Raw genomic sequence first — 23498 nt, 5'->3', positions numbered from 1 at the left:
CAATAATTGCACAATTCATGTTTGTCAGCATACTGTAGGTCACGATGTCCAATATGAAACTTTCTTAATAGTAATATACCACTGAATGCTTTTACATTAGATTTTACGTACGTTTTTATATTCATTTAATTACATTAATTAACTCATAATTATTATTTAGCTTAGGCAATACTATAAATATCCGTTTCCTTGTATTTCATCTTACTAATACAGTATTTAAAATGCAGGTTACATTTTTATTTACAATACTATGAATGTCAATCTCAATCCTTCAAGAAAACAGTTTTATTTATAATGCACAAAAAGTAAACACGTAATTAGATTTTAAATAAAATCATTTTATGAAGAAATTATAATAAATTATCTTAATATCAAAATTGGGATTCACATATGAACATAAATGTTAGAAACTAGAATCTATTTATATTTAGATACTATAAATAACTTGTTTACGTGAATATGTAGCAATTGACTCTCGGCAAACATGACGTCATACACTGAAAATACTTGGCAGTTGGCCAACTATTTGTTCTCTGCTAAAAAGAATTGACAATCGATATTGTCAGCGTGTGTTGGAAACTCTCAATTCCTGGAATTGGGTCATATTTAGAAATCAATGAGAATACGTCATCGCGCAAGAGAAGTGCGTATATATACGAGAGAACGAGAGCAGAGAATCAGTACGAGCAGTACACGTGTTGAGAGTACGTTTAGTACTTGTGATAGTAGCAGTGTTAGTCGTATACACTGTGAAGATAACTATGTGCTTGAGTAGTATTGTTTGAGATCGTTGAATAAAACTGTTTCTATCTGATTTTGGTTTATTGCTGAAAGCAATAAATTTGTGTGGAACGATATTAGCTTGGACGCAGTAGTTATCACCATCAACAAAGAACCAGAGAAAGCTTATTCATCACGAGGACGAATAAGCCGCGAATAACTACAGTCAGTATTGGAACCTGATTGTTAGTTATACAAAGTGTAGCTAAAATTTGCTACAATAAATGTTAAATAAATAGCGAAGAAAAATAATCTTATAAATATTATAAACATGTAAGCAAAAAATATGCAGTTTGAAAATTTAATTACGCTAACTGAAAAATCCGAGAACGAAAATTTTTTCAATTGATTATCTAAAATTTTCATTTAAAATTATTACAATTTTTGCAATCGCTATTTATAAAGAATTTGTGCTTTATTGTAAATAATGAATATAGCTGAAAAATTATTTTAAATTCTTGTAAATCAATTAATTACCACAACAGAACAGCAACTACCTGGATTGTTTGCTTAACAAGTCATTCCATAACGCTCAGATTTGCTTGATGATGTAAAAAACAACAGTAATTTAGATTTGATACATATTTAACGGTCATATTTTAGGTAGAATTTTGATTTTATAGTTAAAGATGGCAAAGTTTCTGAAACCCCTGCTTTCATTTTCTTTTCCAAAGCCAGCTATAAAAATTTTCAAAAGAAATTTGGCAGCACTGACTGATCTGTATCCGGAAGAAATGGCTCTAAAAGATTCAGGTACAAATATGCATATTTGCAGCTGCAAAATATTTCAGTTTATTCTATTGTGTTAGTTGCAAAGTTTTGCAAAGAAGTAGTGCAACCACATGTAACAAAAATGGACCGTGAGGCAACCATGGAGCAAACTATAATTGAAGGTCTATTTAAAAATGGATTTATGGGTATTGGAATTCCAGGAGAATATGGTGGTCATGATGCATCTTTCTTTATGACACTGCTTGTCATTGAAGAACTAAGCAAAGTTGATGCAAGTACTGCAATATTTTGTGATGTTCAGAATACATTAGTGAATCCAATGTTTATCAAATTTGGCAGTGAAAGTCAGAAAAAGCACTATTTACCTCTTCTCGAAAGTCACATGGTACTTCTTTTAATTTAATAGTATTTTATCCAAAAATAAGGTACAATAATTAAATTTTTTACTTGATGTAAACAGTTGTTTATTTTAATTTTTTAAAAAAATTAAAAATCCACAGTTAATAATGTTGCTGAAATAATAATTTTAATAATGTTTTAAAATGATATATGTGGTTTTGAAAGGACAACTTTAAGCATTTTAATTAAACTATTTTTTAATTTAATCATTTTATAGTGTTGTGTTTGTCTTTTGTAGTATCTACATTATTTGTTAATTGATGCTGATATTGCACAATTATTTTGAAGATGAGTTTTATTAGGACGCAGCACAGCAGCACGGTTTTCTTTACTTTTATTTTAGTATTAATTAAAATACACAGTACAAGAGCATACAAATATGATAATAGTATACAAATAAATTTTGTTGTTAGTATATAGCATGGAAGCAGGTCATATTTTTCTCAGATTTTCTTGTTACAAGGAAAGATTGTAAATTTTAATTTTTTCATTAAATGGCACATTTTTTTTAAAAATACTCTTGTCCATGTAAGAATTAATGCTAGCCCTGTGTTTGTCCCATTTTGCATAAATTATTTTGTCTAAACATTACTCTTATAATGTATTTTAAAACTGATAATAATATTTTTTTAATATTTGTTTATATAACTTTTAAGAGATAACATGGAATTCTAGGTTGGTGCATTTTGCCTTTCAGAAGTTCAGTCTGGATCAGATGCTTTTGCTTTAAAAACATTCGCCAAGCAAGATGGAACTGATTTCGTGATTAACGGCACCAAGATGTGGATTACAAATGCTGAACATGCTGACATTTTTTTAGTGATGGCCACCACTGATCCATCTAAAGTTGTTTACACGGTATATTTCAGCGCACAAAATAATTTATAATTTGTAGGGGTACAAAGGCATTAGCTGTTTTGCAGTAGAACGGGCGCTAGCTGGAGTTAGTGTTGGAAAAAAGGAAGATAAATTAGGCATTCGAGCTTCTAGTACTTGCCCTGTGCATTTAGACAATGTTCGAGTAAAATTTTATGGATATTTATTTATTTATTTATTTAAGTGTGCATTATTTTGTATAATATATTCTTAAGGTTCCGATGTCTGCTGTAGTTGGAACTATTGGTCAAGGTTATAAATATGCTATTGAAATTTTGAATGAAGGTCGGATTGGAATAGCTGCACAAGTAACATAATGATTTTTAATAAAATAACTGAAATATTTTTAAAATGAACGTTTAAAGTAATGAAAATCGTATATAAATTTAATTAATTGTTAGCAATTTTCATTTTATTGGTGTGAATTGTAGCCTGAATCAACAAGTATTGTTTATTACAAGTATAAAGACGTGATTTTGCTACTAATTAAAAATTTGTTAAATTAATTATTATGATTATTCAATCTTTGGTTTGTTAAGAATTGATAATTTACGATGAAAATTTCTATAGAATAATATGAGAGCATTTAGCTAGCATTATACGTTTTTCATATTAAAAAATATTTTTAAATAAACAAACCAGTTGGATACGTCATGCACTAATTTATCAAATTTTGCATTCAATAATACCGACGCAAGACAGGAAAATACAATGACAGAAATATTAACAAGAAAAGAATTGTCAACTATATTTTGTATAATAAAATGCTATTGCAGCTGTATGCAACATTATTGTGAAATGAAATTCATGTGTGAAATAATTTTCAGATGATTGGTATCGCTCAGGGATGCTTGGATCGAACCATTCCATATCTAAAAGAACGCAAGCAATTTGGGCGGCATATTTTTGACTTTCAAGTCAGTAAATTATTATTATTGTTATTAATACATGATAATAAAACTTTTAGTTTACTGAAATTTTCCTTCAAGAAGATTTTTAATTTCATCCAGAATCACCAACATAAATTCATTTGTAAAAAGTTTTTGCACACTACAAGTTAATTATATGTAAAATGGTGATAATTGAAAAAATTGATGTTTTTAGAAAAAATCAAATACATTTCTAAACATGTTATATTTATGAAAAAATATAAAAACGCTTACATTTCACTTTTATAATTACATTTTTATGAATGTATGTAAATGTTTTGTGCAAAATTAATTTGGACAAGGTTGTAAATATTTTATTGAAATTTTTAATGAAATAGCTTCATAAGGAACATGATGATTTTAAATCAAATTAATTGCAAAAGCATTTTTAAGTTCCTAATACTGAATTATTTTATATTAAAAAAGTGTTTTCACGTTTTCACACTTCATGTAATATTTGTACGATTTAAAAATAGTTTTATTAGAATAGCAATAAAATAGAAATATTTAGGCTATGCAACATCAAGTAGCTGATATGTTTACAGAACTTGAAGCTGCTCGTTTATTAACTTACAATGCAGGTCGTCTGCTAGAGACAGGGCAAACAGTGGTTAAGCAAGCTGCCATGGCAAAATTATACAGCAGTCAAATGGCTAGCAAAGTTACGTCAAGATGCATTGAATGGATGGGTGGTGTTGGATTTATCAAAGACTATCCAGTTGAAAAATATTACAGGGATTGCAAAATAGGTACTTTGTTATTCATTTTATTACTTTTTTAGTATTTTTAATTTTTAGGGGCTATTTATGAAGGTACTTCAAATATTCAATTAAATACCATAGCGAAGATTATCGACAAACAGTATGCATAACATCTGATTCATTAAAGCACTTGTATTTGCTTTGTTATCAATTATTAATTAAAGCAGACATTTTTATACCTTTATACAAGTTTGTTTGTTTATCTGATGTGGTTTTGAAATTTTATGTACATACAGTGATCCATCATATGAGCAGTGTCGAAAAAAGATCAACAAATCTTTTAAAGAATGGTAGTTTAAGAAGTATGTACATATTTAATTATTGAGATTTGAGATTAAATTTATTCACAATGTATAAAAACAAAGCAATACATATTTGAAGAAAATATGCATTAATAGTGCTTAAAACAGTCAACTGTTGCTTTACAATTTCTACATTTTAGCATTAAAATTAAAGAGATTCAAATATCGATTGCTAAACAATCGTTGATATAAGATTTATTTAGATATTTTTTATATTATTATTCTATGGTGAAGAGTTAAATGAGTAAATGATGATTATTAATCAGAGAAAGAGAGGGAGAGAGAGGAAAAAAGAGAAAATGCATTATGATTTCATAGTTTGACATGCATAGTATGGTGAAGTTTTATTTTAGTTGGTCATAAATAAGACTATTGAAAATTAGCTTCACAAAGCACATCGATCAGAAGGGGTTGTTCGCGCTGTCGTATAGTCGAAGCATTTTTGACCATGCTGCCTGGACATTGATTAACTAAGTGCTCAGCACGGGTTTGGCCAATCAGAGTCGAGTAGTTGGGTCGTTTGACGCAGCAGGAATTGAATTAAGTCTTCAGATGCCTCGCTTTTCTGAGGTCATCGAAGCGGCGACACCATCAGCTAGGGAGTCGTCGTTTGTGGATAAATTTTTCCAACAATCTTGATCTGACTTTGTGAAGCTACATTGATTATCAAGGAATAGCTTGCTCGGGGCTGTCGCCAATCAATGCTCTTCTCATCACGACATATCGACAAGCTTCGTTGTTGACGAATAAAATGCATGCTCTATCGTTTTGCTTCTTTCTATTCATAAATAATCTGCCGAAATGAATTTCTGCAATTGGAGATGAGCCGTTCACGAGATCGCTGTTGTGATTGTTCGCTTTCACCAAATCGTTGTTCAGATGAAAGTTGTTCATGTTTTCTTGTACAAAAATTTTGCGACGAACAATGCGAAAGCACACGTTACCGTTGCGACTGCCTCAATCAAGTTGTAGTAAAATGCAACTGCGAAATTCCAGAATTGAGTCGTGTTTTTCCAAATCTATCTGGAGGAAATAACAAGCAGCAACCTTCCTGTCGTATTTGCATCAACCCAGATCGTTGTGATTGCGCTCGTATCAAAGAAGCTTGCACAAAACTTTGCGCCTGCAAACAGCTCTGCAAGAACAATGAGGTTACTATGAATAATAATAATAGTAATAATAATACTTTACATCTGGCTTCGAAATAATGCATGCTTTAATTTGAGACGTTTCATTTAAATCAAATAATCCAATACTCATAATTACAAACAAGGAAAATTATTATTATAAATACACAACACTTGTGAATATTTCTCTTTCTTCTAATAGCATATCAGTTTATTATAACAAAACTAAAGTATAGTAAAAGAATATCTGATAAATTAAATGATGTATTTTAAATACAATTACCGTTAATATATTATTTCTCATATACGAATACAATATAATTAAATTGCCAATTTTTACCACATGATTTAATACTTTTTAATAAGCTTATAATTTTATAAAAAGAAGCTTTAACTATAATAATGTTGACTTTTTTAAAAGAACTTTTGAAATTTACTTCCAGATTTAATAATCATTCAAAATGATAAAAAAATTCTTTCACAAATGGAATTAAAATATAATACTCGTGTATTTTTAATATTATCCAGCATTGTTTATTAATATATATATATTATTTTTTTAATTATATTTTGTTTAACACATTTCAGACAAAAAAGATTTTACCTATATGCAAACCAACAGCTGGTTGTTTGTGCTGCAAGACGAAAAAACAATGCATGAAACGAGATTGTACGTGTAGAGCTATGTACGAATTTTGCTCAGCAAAATGTAAATGTCAAGGCGACTGTTCGAACGGTCCGTCAAAATTCACCATCAGCCGGCAGGGACAGCAGTGCTTTTTGGAGCAAAAGCATGAAAGTTCGGTAATTTTAGTTACATTAATTGGGGAAGACTACGTCTATCGTGTTGAATTTTGTCACGAATCGAAAAGTAGTCGTCATTGTGAAGAGCAGCTTGCAATTGCTTTGCATGAATTGATCGTCAAGTACAAAATAAATTTGTACGAAATTTTGATCTATTCCAGTCGCAGTCCGTGTTTTCATCAAGACTGTGAACCTCGATGTGATGTTATTGATGAATGCTCTTCGAACAAGGCATGCTCAAAGTTACTTGCACTGCTTCTTACAAAAGTGCGCAAAGAGCTGAAAAAAGCCGATATACGTATGACTGTACGCTTCCTATTTCCACATTTGCATCGTGGTGATCTTTACACTAAACAAGGAATTCTCTGCATGCTTCAACATGGAATCAAGGTAAAAGTAGCATATTTCATTTGCTTTTTTTAAAAATTATCTCTGTGCTTTTTAAATTTTTAAAAATCATTTTTCAATTTTACAAGTAATATGATTTAAATTTTTAATATGACAACTGTTTGTATACAATTTATTTGCAGCGTTTTGCCAAAGTATAATATTTGTGCAGAATGAATTTTATTATTTTATCTCTAAAATTCCTTCTATGTAAAAATTGCATTTCATGCAATTATGCTGCTAAATTGTTACTTTCTAGAAATCTAGATTATTTTAAAAGTAAATCTTTTTTAAACAACATCTACGTTGTTTAGATATTTAATTTATAAAAAACTGTTTTCAAAGATGAAATATATATAATGCATAAGAACTTTATACGAATGATCATTACTTTACTTGAGAAATAGATAAATTTACAAATTGAACTTTCTTTGAATAAAAAATTTTATAATAAACAATGCGTCTCTTATCTAGATATACTAAACAAAAGAATTACTTGAAACAAAATATTAGAAATATAGAACATTTTTCTATTGTTTCATTTTAAATTTTATAAAATTAGCAAATTGATTAAAATATTATATCAAAAAGTAATATGATTGTATTGAATTTTCTTCCTCTTCTTCATGTTATATTTTCATTTATTTGTGTGTATGTATGTGTTTGATAAATATTTTGTTTTAATATAATTTTGAAATGAAAAATGAAAAAATAATTGAATATTCAGGTTGAACCCCTGCTAATGCGTGATTGGAGTGCAATTATGGACTGGGCACCGCAGAATGAATACAAAGGTGACTATCTTGGATTGTGGAATGAGCACAATTTAGATCAAGCAGTTGCAAAAAGCCAGTCGTTTGTCAATGAATGCCGACGGGCATTGTCGATGCCGATGAAATTTTGGGTTGCTGAAATACACGAAATTGTTCGCAATACGATACTTCAGTTCAGTGAAATACGGTCAAAATTGCAAGAACTAGCCGATTCATTGAAATGTTTGGATTTAACTGCAACGCCGCACAAAATTCGTAGCACACCGAATAAGCGTAGGAGCTTCATTGACATTTTGGAACTACGAGATAAGCTTCATTTCAAAGACTACTTGCACTCGTCGCACGCAAAAGTGGAAAGGGAACTGCACCATCAACATCAGCACCAGCATAAAGCTAGACCAGTAGGATCGAATATCTCACTGTCGAACGAAGAAAATAGTGCAAACAATGCACAGTTGATGGTTGCAAGTTTGTGTGGAAGAAGTTATGATGATTCAGAAACAAATGAAATTGCCCAAAGAATTCGCCGAGCAACTAGCAACATTACTGTAGAAATTGATAGTCTATTAGACTATCTTAATTTGAAAAGCAACGCGTGATGTGCATATTGTTTTGTTTTGTTTTTTTGAATAACACTTATTATTTCTTTCAAATATTATAAAATTGAAATATGGAAATACTGACAGATGCTTTGAATTTGATTGTTTGCTTTGTTAAAAGGTCACAAAAATAATCGCCAATATGTGCTACTCTGACTGCCTTATTTTTCACATATACACACACATGCACACACATGCTCAGATACTGATTAATTCTGTTTGATAATAACACTTAAAGCGACAGCTTGCATTTCGTCTTTCCTTTGATGGTCGTCTATCCCATTATCAACATAAGATAAATCATTATTCCATATCGAAAAGCAAAATCAATGCATAATGCATCTTTTCTTAATCTTGCAAGAAATTGTACTTTTAACTAGCTTTGATTTTGTCACTGCCCTTCTTGCAAACAATCGAGCAAATCAAACTGCAACAATACATCTGTTTTATTTGTTATTTGCTTTTCTTCCATTTTATCTCACGAAGACATTATCATTGTACAACATCTAACAGTCGCCTTGTTTATTTTTAAATTATGTACATATATTTTGAAGAAAAGTAAATTTTTTTCAATTCATCCTTCATTTGTTATTCACATTCTAAAATTATGCATGTATCATATAAAATATAAAGAATTAAAAGAAATAATCTCTCCGCTCAATTTGGATTAGAGAATAAAAAGATGAAAAATGCGATATTTATGAATTGCTATAATGATGACAGTAGCATTAATATGTTGAATATAACCAACATAATTTTTTAATTATTAAGGTGACAAAAATTAGCAACATTATTTTTACTTTATATTGTTGCTGTTATTCACTGTTTATATTCTGTTTGAACAAGTTAAACGAAAATGTAAATGTTGAATTAATTTTTATCTGATTATTCCAAAAGATTTTTTTCTTGTACTACAATTGAATGTCTGAATGTTGTCAACTACATTTATACCGAATACAAACATGGTTGTATATTACATTGCAGGCGATCAATAAACAAATACAAAGAAAAAAAATATACCGCAAAATGTTTAAATTGCATAATTCATTTTTAACAGTTCAAATGATGAACAGTTAATTTTTTGTTAAGCACACATATACAAATTTATATCAAAATGCAAGCGGAAATAAAATAATTCAGCAACTTTTTAAAAATATCATTTACTGAAAATAATTTTAAACAAAAAATATTTCAATATTAAAAATATATGCAAAATACAAAAAGAAAAGTTATTCCTACTGTTTTTTAATAAAATGCTTTTAATTAATTCGTTTTTTTTCACATATACTTTCATTTAATTACTTTTCGGTTAAATTGACAAGTTAAATTTAAAACAATTTAATATAAAAAGTTAATGATGAAAGTTTAGTTGTAAAACAATAGTTTGAAATTGAATTGAATGAATTTTTGATTTTGTCTCGCCATGTTATACAATTTGTGTTAAAATTTCATTTCAATGATAATTGTTTAAACATTTTTTTATTATAATACCGCGTATAACTATCTTGCAGTACTGAATTTTTTCTCATTTGCTGTTGAATTTATGTTACTGATCGCTTAATTTTCATTTTCAGAAAGTAATCAGATTGTATTGAAAAATATTCATTAAAAACATTATAAAATTAAACATTGTAGCAATCAGTAGAGATGAAAACTGCTTGTTGTGTATCGAACATTCTTATCCACTGATTTTATAGAAATAAGCTGAAAAGAAAGTTTTTCTTTCTATATCATCTGCAACATAATAATAATAACAATGCTCGGTTAAATAATATAAATACTTTAATCTTATCGAGCATATATGTGTGAATGATGATGAAGTTTGAAATATTGATTAAAATTAATTGAAATTTGATTTTAAAAAGTTGCACAACTTTTAAACTATATTACTTTAAACTGTTGTTTTGAATGGAGAATTTTAACGATCAAATTAAAAAAAATAATAAAGAAAACAGGAAATAACATATTCTTATTTGAACATTGACAATTATTTGAACTTTTCGGTCAGTTTAAAAATTGTGCTGACATTAAAAGAGTTTTGGAACATTGTAGGAAAATAGCAAATAAAAAATTGGAATATCTAAAGTTTTATTTGATGAAATTGGGTTTTCAATTGAAAATGTCCTTGAATTATAGTTGCCATCTTAATGGTGCTCAAACGTATAATAAGCGTGGTGTATATTCGTGAACTTTGCAGATTTGATTATTGTATGACCTTAAAGAGCAGCGGCAAGAAATAAATTGCAAACCGATAACCCAGATGTTCCATGCAAGATGCATCATGCTGTGGGTGGGTACACAATGAAGACCACCAAGTCAAACACGCGACATGCATGTTCAGCAGCTCACAAGATAAGCAAAAACATTCGTGTCATCAGGTTGTACGAGGTTTTTCCTTCGGGCAAATTTAATAAAGAAAACTGATTACAAAAGGCATCAGTGTTCACAATTTTGTGCATTTTTTGCTCATGGAAATTGAAAGAACTGTTTGGCTGCTTGTTTTCATTACTACACTAGTAAGCTGTCACAAGGATTTGAGACATCAGCTTCGAAGACAACAAATACTCAACCAAATTTCATTGCCAGAAGAAAATGATGAAAGTAATCCACTTCAATTCAATAAAGCAATTGTAATAACTTTTAATTTAAAATAATATTTCAGCAACTTCATGCTCAACGAACAATATTGCTTATACTGTAAATATTAATCAAAAATTGATTGATCTCAAGAATTTTATCGTCAGCTCTGTAACGGAGAAACAGTGCTTATCCATTTGTTCTCACGAGAAGGTAATGAAAAAAGAACAAATAAAGTTTTACAAGTGAAAGCTTAAAAAATGAAATTTTTTTAACAGAATCAAGATGGAACAAAACTGCCCTGTTCATCCGTTACGTATAACACTCGACTACAACAATGCATCATTCACCGTACTGTGGCAGCTCCTACTAAAAATGGAATACTGACGTTCGATGATGATAGCGTCTATTATGAAAAATTTTGTCTCAATGGTAATTTTTGATTTATAAACCAAACAAATTGATTCCATTCTTGTTGCAAGCATTTTTTAAAAAAATTCACATTTTATGAATGACATTATATTTATTATTTAGATATTGTATCAGCAAAATGTCCAGTGAAGCTTTTTTATCGACTTGAAAATCGAAAATTACCTAACGCGGCTAGGGAAATTAAAAAAGTACAAAATCTGAATGAATGCCTCAACATATGTGCTGCAAGCGATAACAACTGCAAGGTAAGCTTTACTAAATTCATACTTTACAAAAAAAGACTTATTGTTGAAACGATTCATTTTGATACTTTTTACTTTTTATCAACACAGTAATTACTTATATCAATTTTTGTCTATTAAAATTAAAGAAATATTATTATAAAAACTTTTAAGAATAAAAAGTAAAGAAATAAAATTGTTTAGAACAATGTTAGATCACAATTTGTTTTGCACAAGTTTTTTACATTAAACCCAAAATCAAAAAATTTATTTTATGGTTATAATTTTTAAACAAGTAACAAAAACTTCATTTGGCTTTTTAGAATTAATGTCATTGGTGAACAATTTTCATATTTTCATTTATTCAAAAAAATGTAATTGTAAATAATGATTAGCAAAATGCATTTGTTTATAAAGAAAACTGATAACATTTTTTATTTTATCATTGCTAGTCTGCAATGTTTCTGATCGATGACAAATCTTGCATTTTGAATGATCGAGCAGCCGGAGAACAATCCCAATCAATGAGTGCAAATGCTGATGGAAATATTATTTACTTTGACAATGGCTGTACAATTAAAAATCACAAGAAAGGTATAAAAACCCCCAAAAAAAACTAAAATTATATTCAAAAATTAATTAATTTTAAGAATAAACGCTTGTTAAATTTCAGCTAGACTGTTGCATGAACGAGTTTATGCAACTAAATACATGGAAAATCTTGTCAAAGAATCTCTTGTGTCGGAAAAATTAAAATACAAAAATGAAAATCAAGCACTGCCTGCAATTCGTTCATTTAACAGGGAAGCAAATTTTGAAGATGAAAAATTGCAACTCGGCAGCAAAAGTGAAGCATCATCGGAATCGAAAAAAATTCAAACGTCTAAGCAAAATCAACATAATTTGCTATTGTCCAACAGGAGAGGACCATCCGTGAAAGGTTCATTTTTCACAAGCGGCTCTCAGCAAACACTTCACAAGGAGACATTTACGCAGATAACCGCACCCGAAGCGCATTCCAGCTTCGGCAGTCGAACCAACGTAAAATTCATAGGCGATTCTGGAATTCCAACATCCAATGTAGCATCTTTCGGTGGTTCACTGAGTCCACTTCATCCAGAAAGTCCCGAAAATATGATACAATTCAATAATTTCAGTCCGTCCACTTCTTCTCCCCAATTTCCACTTTTACGTGAACTGAAAAAAGATAAAGAATCCAATGGACCAATATTCAACCTTGACATTCAAGGTAAATATTATCATTCATTTATGAGAAAAAATATTTCAAATGATGAACTAAATTATACCAAATTATTTTACTTACTGAAAACAAACAATCAATTTTACCATACTTTTACAGATATCAACCTAAACTGATTCCTTTGACACTTTCACAGCTACAAAAAAAAATTAACAATTAATTGGATGTTCAAAATAATTTTCAAAAAATTGCATTTTAGGTGGCACAACCCCAAAGCCAACTAACGTTGCTGAAGAAAACTTGAAAAAAACCACAGAACAACTGTACAGGTTTCAAGGATCTGCATTTTTACAGCAAGTGCCGGATAAGTCAAACATCGATCCGTCGTCGTTGGCAAAACAGTTGTTTACAACCACTGCGGAGCTTCCAGAAACCACCGAAGTGGGTTCCCCTTGGAGTGCATGGAATTTGTGCAGTCTATTCCACACTGAACAACCTTGCTTGGGTGAACAAAGATTGGGATTTCAAAGCCGTCGTTGCCTAGCTACAAATCAGTTTTGCAAAGGACCCTTAATTCGTTACTGTGCGATGCCTTGCTGAATTGAATATTCTCCTTTAACCAATATTCTACCTTGTATAACAGAATAAAATAAACTCTTGCTACAGTGTAGAAAAACAAACAATAAAATACTTTTCTGTAATAAAAAACAAATGAAAAAAGTCGCTCTTCATAAATTATTCCATACGACAACACGCATATACATGGAAAAGTTTTTCATTAACTCACAACGGAACACAAACGTTAATGATGAAAATTCCGCGCAGTTGCATCACTCCAGGATGTTATTGCAAGTCAAAAGCCGCCAACTTGTTCTGCCAGCTATCCAGAATGTCAGGGCCAGACCGTGTCTTGAAAGAACAGCAAACGATGCAATAAGTATGAGGATGTCTTCACTGCCGTCAATCAAGCCCGACAATTGAATGGGAACGAGTGTATGAGATACATGGGGATGGGACCAAAGTGTCGAAGTAGCGGCGCCGCCGACAACTGACAGTAGAACAATAGGAATGGAGCGAGCGCTGTGAAGTTGCTATGTGAACTGTTTGTTTATCCTTGTCGCTGTTGATTCTATTGCTTTTATTCGTTAAATAAAATCCCATACATATTGCTTTGTTTGCTCATTGTTTGAAAAGCATTCATGAAGAAGACCAACAACGTTCAATTTGAATTTCCCGCTGATTTTTGCATCGCGAAAAGAACTTGAAAATCACATCTAGTTGAAATTCATAACAGTAATAATTTTTATGCTATACATGTAGCAAATGTTTATTTTTTTGGCTAACATCGCAGCGTAAATACAAATAAACTGAAATATAAATCATTCTTAACTCTTTTACGGCCAAATTTTTTTGTTCAATTTTTTTGACTTTGATGTAAAGAACCAAGAGTTCTGTATGCGTTGATGCTCAGGATCGACTGCCTGCCAAACTCGTATGACAGGTGAAAAGAGTAGTGGACTGTATGTTCTGTTTTTCTTGGCCAACCGTTGATATGGTTCGTCTAGACTCTAGAGGGCGATCACGTTGGTTATACACAAGCAATTTCAAGCAAACTCAGACAAATACACACTCGTTTATTCGATACAAGTACAGGCTAGAGTATCACACTACTTCGACAGCAACGAACAGAGCTCTAATACGAACGACAACGCAACGAACTGCGAACTCTTTACTAACTGCTTCGCGGGCTTATATGAGGAAGGAGCAGGCCGCAGGTACACAATCTGGGTGAGATCAGATCATCCAGGAGAGCCAATCAGCCTGTGACCTCAGTGGTCAGGCCAACGCGGTCGGCGCCATTCCGTTCGGACATTTGAAATTAGCTCACATAACTGATTTTAGCGTTATTTACGAATAGTATTTTGTATTTATGAAATTATTGGCAGTTTTAGTCATGTTGCCATATAGCAACAACGGCCGTTAAAGGGTATAAAATGTACAATGTTTTGAAGTCAGCAAACAATACTTTTATTTCTAAAAATAATATCGAATAGTTATTATGAAGGACTAATTTTTATGATATTCCTGAAAACAGTTTTGTTGTTGTGTCAAACAAAGATGGATGTTGCATTTGACGCATCGCACTCTTGATGTTTTTCACAGCCGCGGCATCGGTTCTTTTGTTGTATGACTTCTGGCCATTGTGCAACCTGGTTTAATCTGGCGGCTGTGGGTTTGGTCTGAACTCATTCGCAATAATTCGATCCATTTTTGTGATTGGCTGGTCGCTGATTGGTTGCAGGGGTATTGTTCGGTAATTGGCTAATGACTTCTGCTACTTTATTAGCTAACTCATCTGATAAGTGATTGGGTGAATAACTGTGCCATTTGATTTGCTATTCATTTGTGATCTAGGATTGGGTGATTGTTGTTTATCAAGTCTTTACCAAATATGGGTGCATTGCTATTAGAATACCTTGTATGGACATAAAAAAGCATTTACTATTTTTTAAAGAAAAAGCTTTTAGTTATAACTGGAAATGTGTATATTTGTTTTGAGACTGAAAATGATGCTTTTAAAAAGCTTTTGCGTTTTGCATTTCACTGTTAACAAAAGATTATCTTATTGCTTAATTTTATTCTTGTAAGTTTGCTTTTGCATTTTACTTCTTCACATCTATGCTGATCAACAGACTGTTTTCGCAGAAACTTTTCTGCTATTCGATATAAGCGCTTCAGAACTAAGCAAATGTATAGTACAGAAATTTCTATTTTACAACAACAAGCAAATCAGAACTTTATTACAATATATACCATGGGCAAGATGGGCAGTACAACGATATCGTGGAAAAAGTCCATTTCTAAACTCGTAGACACTGTACCAGGGCAACCAACTAATCGTTGTGTCGAAAAAATGGATTAGCTGTAATATTACAATAATAATGTGCTACATTAAGCCACTGTTTGTATCTTTATTCATAACCCGTATTTGTCATTATGATTTGTGCACTTGAGCGTGTGGCGTCTCCCTTTGTGTATTGGCTTATGTCGGTTCTTCAAGATACAAACTGAAATTCATTATTATTTATTCTCATCATTCCAAAACACATCTCAAACCTACGATACGGAAAATAGCACAAGCTAATGATAAGCATTGAGGAGTGAAATAAATGAAAAAGGGAATTGACGGTTTTGTTCTTTACAAATTAAATATCTTTATTATCTAACTGCATTATTCTACAAAAATATAGAAGCAACAAATGAACAGCCTGAAGAAGAGATAACTGAACAAAGAGATGTTAAATAAACGTGTTTATCTAGGTCATTTTTTGTTTTCATAATTTGACATGTAATGACTTTTTACGATGGTGACAGAGCAAAAAAAATAATTTTCTCTGCTTTCAGTTTTGTTTGGTAAAATCATTTCGAAATGCAACAGATATTTTTTGATCTGGAATGTTGAACCATAGTAATACAAGAATTGCAACTTGAATGTTTAATAAATTCAGTTGTCGGTTTTACTTTAGATATTGAAAGAGAAATTTAATACGATTTACACAAAATGTATAATCACAAATTTCTATTTTAAACAAAATTGCAATATTTTTATTTAAATAAAACATAAAAAGAAAAACAATAAATTTGGTGAACGGGGCAAAAGAAACATTGAAGAGAATGAAGATAAAATTCCCAGTCGGTTTACTTTAGATATTGAAAGAGAAATTTAATACAATTTACACAAAATATATAATTACAAATTTTTACTTTAAACAAAATTCCAGATTTTATTACTTAAATGAAACATAAGAAGAAAAAATATAACTCTCGTAAACAGGAGCGAAAGAAAGATTAAATTCTTTTGCGAACTAAAAACATTTTCAGAGAACAGGCAGGTAAAATCAGAAAAGTGTTTCGATGCTAACATTCAGCAAGCACCACTCCCAGTTTAAGCTGAAAACTGCAGCTGTGGACAATTTATCAATTGTAGATTTTCCCTTTGTACTTAAATAGCCTTCAACTAGCCTTCATCAGAACAATATCCGACAAACAGAAAAGAACCTTAGGCATAAATCTCATTTAATTGTTAGCTAAGAAGGTAATTTATATGACGAGTGAAAGCAACTGTTGGCTGACATTTCTTTTGAACACTATTTATAAATGCGGGTGGATAAATGTAAAGCACTTTGGAAGCAGAAAAAAAGCGATGAACAGCACCATGCAGAAAAGCTGCTACAGCCGCTTCAAGTTCACTCTTCAGGGGACATCGCATACTTTGATGTCAGCATTTGTGCGCCATTTGTGTGTGATTAATAATCTTCTGTCAACATCAACAAAAGGCATTGGTGCCACATGAAATATCAATCAAAGTTGATCTTCAGTTGTAGATAAAATGAGAAATGAAAAACTAAATGTTGTTGCAAAATGGTTATTTAAAATGGAATTTAAATCCGTCAAATTTATTTTCCTTTTTGGTCTTGCGTTTCAGTTCAGTGCTGAGCATTCTGGTGTAACAGCCCGGCCAACCGATAGAAAAAAGATCTGAAGTCAAAGAGCAGAGGTTCTTATTTCTTTAGAATGGATACTGAAAAAGGAATCATTGCAGTTGCTTGGTATGACAAGAGACGCATCTTAGCGACATCGACAAATCTGGGAATGAAACCAAAATCAACTGTGAAAAGATCTAATGGCAGACAGTAATACACGTTAACATCCTTAGCATTTTGAAAAATTACAACATGAATATAGGCGGCATAGACCTGAACAACATGCTCGTTGCTTTATATCCCATGGAACATGAAAGTCAAAAATGGACTCGTCGCATTTTCTATTGGATCATCAGTACTGCCATGACAAACGCATGGCAGCTGTACAAGACGGACAGCAAAATGATGCTTGGAACAAGCGCAGCCACAACGGACCTTCTACGCTTCAGTCTCCAAGTTAGTCAGTTCTTGTGCCTTGTGAACAAGCCTATAGCAACTTCCAGAGGCCATTCTCGTGCGTCTTCTCCAAGGCCACCCTGCTGTCACGGCGACTGGGAAGACGATCAACTGATTTCTCAATAGAAGTCGCAAAGGACCAAACTGGCCACTGGCCAGATATCACTCAAACCAGAAGATGAAGACTGTGTTCAATATTAGCCACATGCCTGTGCAAAAATTGCAGTGTTTGCCTGTACCTAAGTAGCAAGAGAAATTGCTTTACAGAATTTCATAAATAATTATTTGTCTGCCAATTGTTACATGTCTATGTACATAGGAACAATAAGCATTTTCACACACAGTTTTAAAATCGAGTACCCCTTCGAGGCCCAGTGCATCATTTGTGATACAGCTCCAAAAATGGCAATAATATTATAGTATCTATAATTCCTTTTAGCATTTTTATATACACAACAAAACATGTTAAAAACGCATATTTAAAACAAGATTGCTTCATAGAATAAGATTTGAGCCTGAAAGGGTTAATTCCTGATCTACTAATTATATGCGCTTGCAAAAATTCATATCGTGTAGAACTGTATAAAATTTAGTTATGGAAAAATCTGGCCTAAAACGAAGCAGTGCGGCAGAGATATCCGCCAAAAACTGCGGTGGGCTAAAAAATGTATTAAGGTCAATCATGGGTTTATATAAAATATGTACACGAAGGTTAGTTTCGGTTAATATAAGAGACTGCGAAGGGTTAATATAAGAAATCAATGTGCCAAGGTGACGGTGCCGGATTGCACGCTTGAAAGAAGTTTATCGATCTGGCAATGGTATAATCCGAAGTGCCAAGGTGAAGACCAGTCATGGAAACCTGGTCATATTGTCACGAAGCCTGTTTCTGGTGGAACCGGCAAGCATTCTTCAAATGCCACTTCTTGTCGGGCAGGAAAGTTGAAAACTTGTTTTGTACTTGTATTTGTAATTGTACTTTTTGTACTTGTTTTTCAAATTACTGTAGTAAGTGACGTCGCATGTTTACTTAGATCAGCAGGAACCGCATCATTCGTAAGAATCAACAAGTCGCTGAGAGATGTTGCTATTTTCATGCGTTTGTGTGGATCTAAGATCTGTTTTCTGTGTGGTTAGCACAGAAAGGTCGTGTGTGCTGATTCTTACTGAAAGCAATTCAGTTTATGGAATTGAATTTGTCACGCAGTAAAATCACCTGCCTTTGTAAATCAGGGTAGTATTGCTTACAAATACAAAGTATACTTTGATGATCGTAAAAGTGTAATTTCATGTCATTATTTATTGCAAATATGAAGCGCATTAATTGAAAATTAATCGAAACTGAAAAGCTAAAAATTGATAACAGATCATGTAAAACTAAAATAAAGTTGTTTGAACGACTTCAGCTTAATGCTGATGACTCGTTAAGTTTAGTAAAACGTTTTTGAAATGAAGCATATCTGCGTCGACTCAGTTTGAATTTTCATATATTAACATGTAAATATATTTTTAAATTCAACTTTAATAATTATTTAATTTCGAGCATACATTTCTAAAAAATGAAATGTCTATTTATCTATTAAATTCAATTTATTTAAAAAACTTCATTATAGATACCTGTAAATTATTTACTACAGTAAGATTATTTTATTTGCTTTTGCATTTTTGTTTATCAAGTCTTGACAATAATGGCTCTTAACAAATTAGCAATTGATAACGTTGATTTAGAAGGAAAGCGTGTTATTATCAGGTATAACATTTTTTTGAAGTTCTAGAATGATAAATGGCATTTTATTGCATGAGCTCAATGCTGATGAATTCACATTAATTGACTGAACTTGTTCTAATTATAATTTTGAATAATTTCTTATTGGGGGTAGTTAATTTTCTTTCTTTATTTTGGAAATATTGTTTTATCTAGCTGTTTAATGCCATCTCTTATCAAATTTAATTAGTGAAGTCTTTAACGTTCTAACAATTTTTAGTTTTTGTTTACATCTTTGTTTTCATTCTTATTCTTTTTAACGTTAATTTTTCAGTACGTTTTGTTTATGGTAAGTTTTTATGGAGTTCAAAGTATAAAGGAAATGTATTGATTAGAAAAATGAGCTTTTATTTATTATTATGCAAATTGATAATAATGTAAATAATAAGTAATGTTAATAGGCAATTGTGGTTGTTGTTTATTAAATGAGTTTCATGAAAATAATATATGCTAAGAGCTTGGATGCTGTTATGAAAATATGTTTGATGTTGTGCTTGGCATCATTAGCCGCTGTTCATGTTACATTATTGATTGATTGAACAGCCTGTCGCTGATACTGCTTATTTTCATAGAAATATTTGACGACTGTTGCTGCTCGAAAGCAGTGATCGTGTTGTTATGTGTAATGGTCACTTTTTTGATTATGCATTTTTCTTGTATTTTCGAATGAAAATTAATTGTGAGCTGAAAAATAAGTACCTATTGCAGTTATGTAATCCAGTGGTTAACAAATAATATTTAAAGCTTTATGACAAAAAGTAAGGTTTAACTTGTTTTTGTTTATTAGGATTATTTTCTTAGCTATTGACATGGTGTAAATTTACGTTTTATTTTCAGAAATTTTGAAAAAATGGTTTTTAACTTAATATTTGTAATTTTTATTTCTTATGCTTTTAGGGTGGACTTTAATGTTCCGATGAAAGATGGAAAAATTACAAATCCACAGCGGTAAGTAGGTTTTCCTTTTCTTAAATATTATAAGAATTAAGGAAGGATGAAATTTTTACTTCGCATAATCGTATCGCATTTGAATTTTATTTTTTTAATTAAGGATTAATTTTTATTTTATAAGGCTTTTAAAATAATGCTTCTTTAACAGATATTTGGCAAGATATTTATTCTAATAAGTTTTTACTCTTTTACACGATTGAAAGCTGCAAAATAATAGGAAAGGATGAAAGATTAAAAATTGACAATATATTTGTTTATATGATTTTGGTTTGTAGAATAGTGGAATCATTGCCGACAATCAAATATGCATTAGAGAAGGGAGCGAGATCATTAATATTGATGAGTCATTTGGGACGCCCGGATGGTCAGAAGAACATGAAATATTCACTTCGTCCAGTAGCTGAAGAATTATCCAAATTGTTGAACAAGTAATTTTACTGAATGATTAATTTACAATTTGTTTTGAATTTTGTTTTCTTTTTCATATAGAAATGTGCAGTTTTTGCCTGATTGTGTAGGAGAAGAAGTTGAAGCAGCTTGCAAAGCTTGTTCTCCTGGTTCTGTGATATTGTTGGAAAATTTACGCTTTCACATTGAAGAGGAAGGAAAAGGTGTTAATGAAGCTGGGGAAAAGGTTTGATTTTAATTTATTTTTGTTTTTTGAAAAGAATAATATAAAAAACATCATTGTATTTGAAATGATAGTTGAATAAAAAGCATTAATTATTGATGCTTGTATAAATTGTTTTATTTTAGATCAAAGCAAGTAAAGAACAAATTGAAAAGTTTCAGAAATCGTTGACATCTCTTGCTGATGTTTATGTAAATGACGCGTTTGGCACTGCTCATAGAGCACACAGGTAAATAGAATTGTGTTGAATGTTCATCAAATGATGATCGGATGAAGGAAAATAATATTACACATGTTATATACACATGTAGTTCAATGGTTGGTGTCCAATTGAGTGTACGATGTTCGGGATTTTTGCTGAAGAAAGAATTGCAATTTTTTGCTAAAGCATTAGAAAATCCAGAACGTCCATTTTTGGCTATATTAGGCGGCGCAAAGGTTGCTGACAAAATACAGCTGATCAAGAACTTGCTGGATAAAGTCAATGAAATGATAATTGGAGGTGGCATGGCGTTCACCTTTCTCAAGCAACTTCACGGAATGAACGTATGAATGAAATGATTGATTGCTTTGTTTATCACTGTTTTTTATGGTAAACAGCTAATTTTATTCTAGATTGGAAATAGTCTGTTTGATGAAGAGGGTGCGAAAATTGTAAAAGAGTTGATGGAGAAAGCCGAGAAAAATGGCGTGAAAATTCATCTTCCTGTCGATATTGTCACTGGTGACAAATTTGACGAAAAAGCAGCTGTAGGAAATGCAACTGTGCAAGCTGGTATACCTGATGGATGGATGGTATGAGAAATTGTTTTTTTGGGAAGGGAAATTTTCGTAATTATTTCGTGTGATCTAATTTATAGGGACTCGACGTGGGTCCCGTAACACGGAAGCTCTTCTCTGAAGCAATTGACCGAGCTAAAACAATAGTTTGGAATGGGTATTTTATTTTGTACAAAAGTGTTGTTGTTCTTGTTGGGTTTAGAATGCTTTTTTTGTAGTCCACCTGGAGTTTTTGAATGGGATAATTTTGCTGCAGGCACAAAAGCAATGATGGATTCTGTCGTGAAGGCTACTGAGAAAGGCGCAACTACTATAATAGGTAAGAATTAAATTCAGTTGTCAGCTGAGTTGTTCGGAGTAATTTAATGACGAGGGTAACTGCTTTTGTTTTCACGTATAAATATATTTTTATTCAAATTAAAGTTTAAACAGTTTCAATTGTATTTCATTGTTGATAGCATTATGAATTTAATACTCTTGAAACGGTGATGAGATAAATTTACGAATTTTTCTTATTTACACAATGTTGTGTATTATTATTATATATTATATAGTATGCACCCGGTTGATTATAGGTAATATTTAGTTTTTTAACAGTAAGGAATTAATTTTTGTTTCTAATCTATGCATAATGATACATCACTCTGGGTAAGAATCGTGATTCGAATGGATTTTAATTCGATATAAATCAGAAGGCATTTTCTTACGAAAGAAAATGAAGCGTTTTTATTAAAGGCATTGATCAATGTGGTACGTTTTGTGTATTGCTGTTAATGCGCATACTAATTAGTTATTAATTAATTATTTATTTTTAATCCCTGCTGAGTTTTTTCTCTTTTGAATATTTATTTTCTGGTTTCAATTTGTAAATTTTCTCCCATAAAGAAGATTTTTCGAACACTTGTTACTTTTAAGGTGGAGGCGACACAGCTACATGCTGCGCGAAATTCAAAACCGAACACAAAGTAAGTCACGTGAGTACCGGCGGTGGAGCAAGCTTGGAATTGCTTGAAGGAAAGATTCTTCCTGGCGTTGCCGCATTATCCGGCGTTTAGGTCGTTCATTATCGTTCAAGTGTTCTTGTTCTTAGGCATCCTTTAAAATTTCAATTCTTAATATCAAGTCAAGTCAATTTCATTAGGTAGATATAAAAAATAGCACTACTGTGATGAATTTGTGATTTTGAATTTTTCAACTAAATTATAGTAACTAACGGCAATTTAACTGCATTGACATTTTCATGTATTAGTTTCAACAAGTACATTCACATACATATTGTTATTAGGTGATTTATTATTTCAGTGATAAAGGAAACAGTCCTGTGTGCGCTGGCTGATAATTAATTAATAAATATAACGACGATGCAATCATGTTTTCGTTAAAACATTCAAAGTCAGAGTGAGAAGTGAAGAATTAAAAAAAACAAAGCGCATCAGAATCAAAAAAAGCAGTGGATCAGTGGTAAGGGGGTGTTCCTTTGAAATAATATTATTATTACTATTTCACTTTTCGTGTCGAATCGATCCGCTGC

General features: G+C 31.3%; 5 protein-coding genes across 5 annotated transcripts; all 5 read left to right on the top strand.

Annotated features, from left to right (window-relative positions):
* Positions 1 to 616: 616 nt before the first annotated feature.
* On the top strand, positions 617 to 5418 carry Tsp_04649 (acyl-CoA dehydrogenase). The gene is made up of 11 exons (XM_003369177.1): positions 617 to 763; positions 862 to 945; positions 1404 to 1533; positions 1590 to 1897; positions 2587 to 2769; positions 2807 to 2932; positions 3003 to 3095; positions 3615 to 3704; positions 4228 to 4465; positions 4514 to 4577; positions 5262 to 5418. Exons 1-11 carry the CDS (start codon positions 617 to 619, stop codon positions 5416 to 5418), a joined length of 1620 nt encoding a protein of 539 aa, XP_003369225.1.
* A 286-nt stretch (positions 5419 to 5704) lies between these two features.
* Tsp_04648 (conserved hypothetical protein) lies at positions 5705 to 8469 on the top strand. The gene is made up of 5 exons (XM_003369176.1): positions 5705 to 5750; positions 5776 to 5930; positions 6495 to 6832; positions 6872 to 7100; positions 7825 to 8469. Exons 1-5 carry the CDS (start codon positions 5705 to 5707, stop codon positions 8467 to 8469), a joined length of 1413 nt encoding a protein of 470 aa, XP_003369224.1.
* A 2119-nt stretch (positions 8470 to 10588) lies between these two features.
* Tsp_04647 (putative PAN domain protein) lies at positions 10589 to 13500 on the top strand. The gene is made up of 9 exons (XM_003369175.1): positions 10589 to 10629; positions 10692 to 10847; positions 10886 to 11070; positions 11132 to 11259; positions 11325 to 11478; positions 11581 to 11723; positions 12152 to 12293; positions 12373 to 12948; positions 13160 to 13500. Exons 1-9 carry the CDS (start codon positions 10589 to 10591, stop codon positions 13498 to 13500), a joined length of 1866 nt encoding a protein of 621 aa, XP_003369223.1.
* A 4136-nt stretch (positions 13501 to 17636) lies between these two features.
* On the top strand, positions 17637 to 18022 carry Tsp_04646 (conserved hypothetical protein). The gene is made up of 2 exons (XM_003369174.1): positions 17637 to 17840; positions 17888 to 18022. Exons 1-2 carry the CDS (start codon positions 17637 to 17639, stop codon positions 18020 to 18022), a joined length of 339 nt encoding a protein of 112 aa, XP_003369222.1.
* A 517-nt stretch (positions 18023 to 18539) lies between these two features.
* On the top strand, positions 18540 to 23022 carry Tsp_04645 (phosphoglycerate kinase). The gene is made up of 12 exons (XM_003369173.1): positions 18540 to 18551; positions 18573 to 18939; positions 19518 to 19590; positions 20503 to 20553; positions 20832 to 20984; positions 21046 to 21190; positions 21313 to 21416; positions 21499 to 21733; positions 21803 to 21982; positions 22048 to 22124; positions 22186 to 22286; positions 22883 to 23022. The coding sequence occupies exons 1-12, from the start codon at positions 18540 to 18542 to the stop codon at positions 23020 to 23022; spliced, it is 1638 nt and encodes a 545-aa protein (XP_003369221.1).
* The last annotated feature ends 476 nt before the right edge of the window (positions 23023 to 23498 follow it).

The sequence above is a fragment of the Trichinella spiralis genome (assembly GCF_000181795.1).
Source record: "Trichinella spiralis strain ISS 195 chromosome Unknown Scfld1557, whole genome shotgun sequence".
In the NCBI taxonomy this organism is placed as follows: Eukaryota; Metazoa; Nematoda; class Enoplea; order Trichinellida; family Trichinellidae; genus Trichinella; species Trichinella spiralis.
This window is presented reverse-complemented; position numbering and strand designations above follow the sequence as displayed.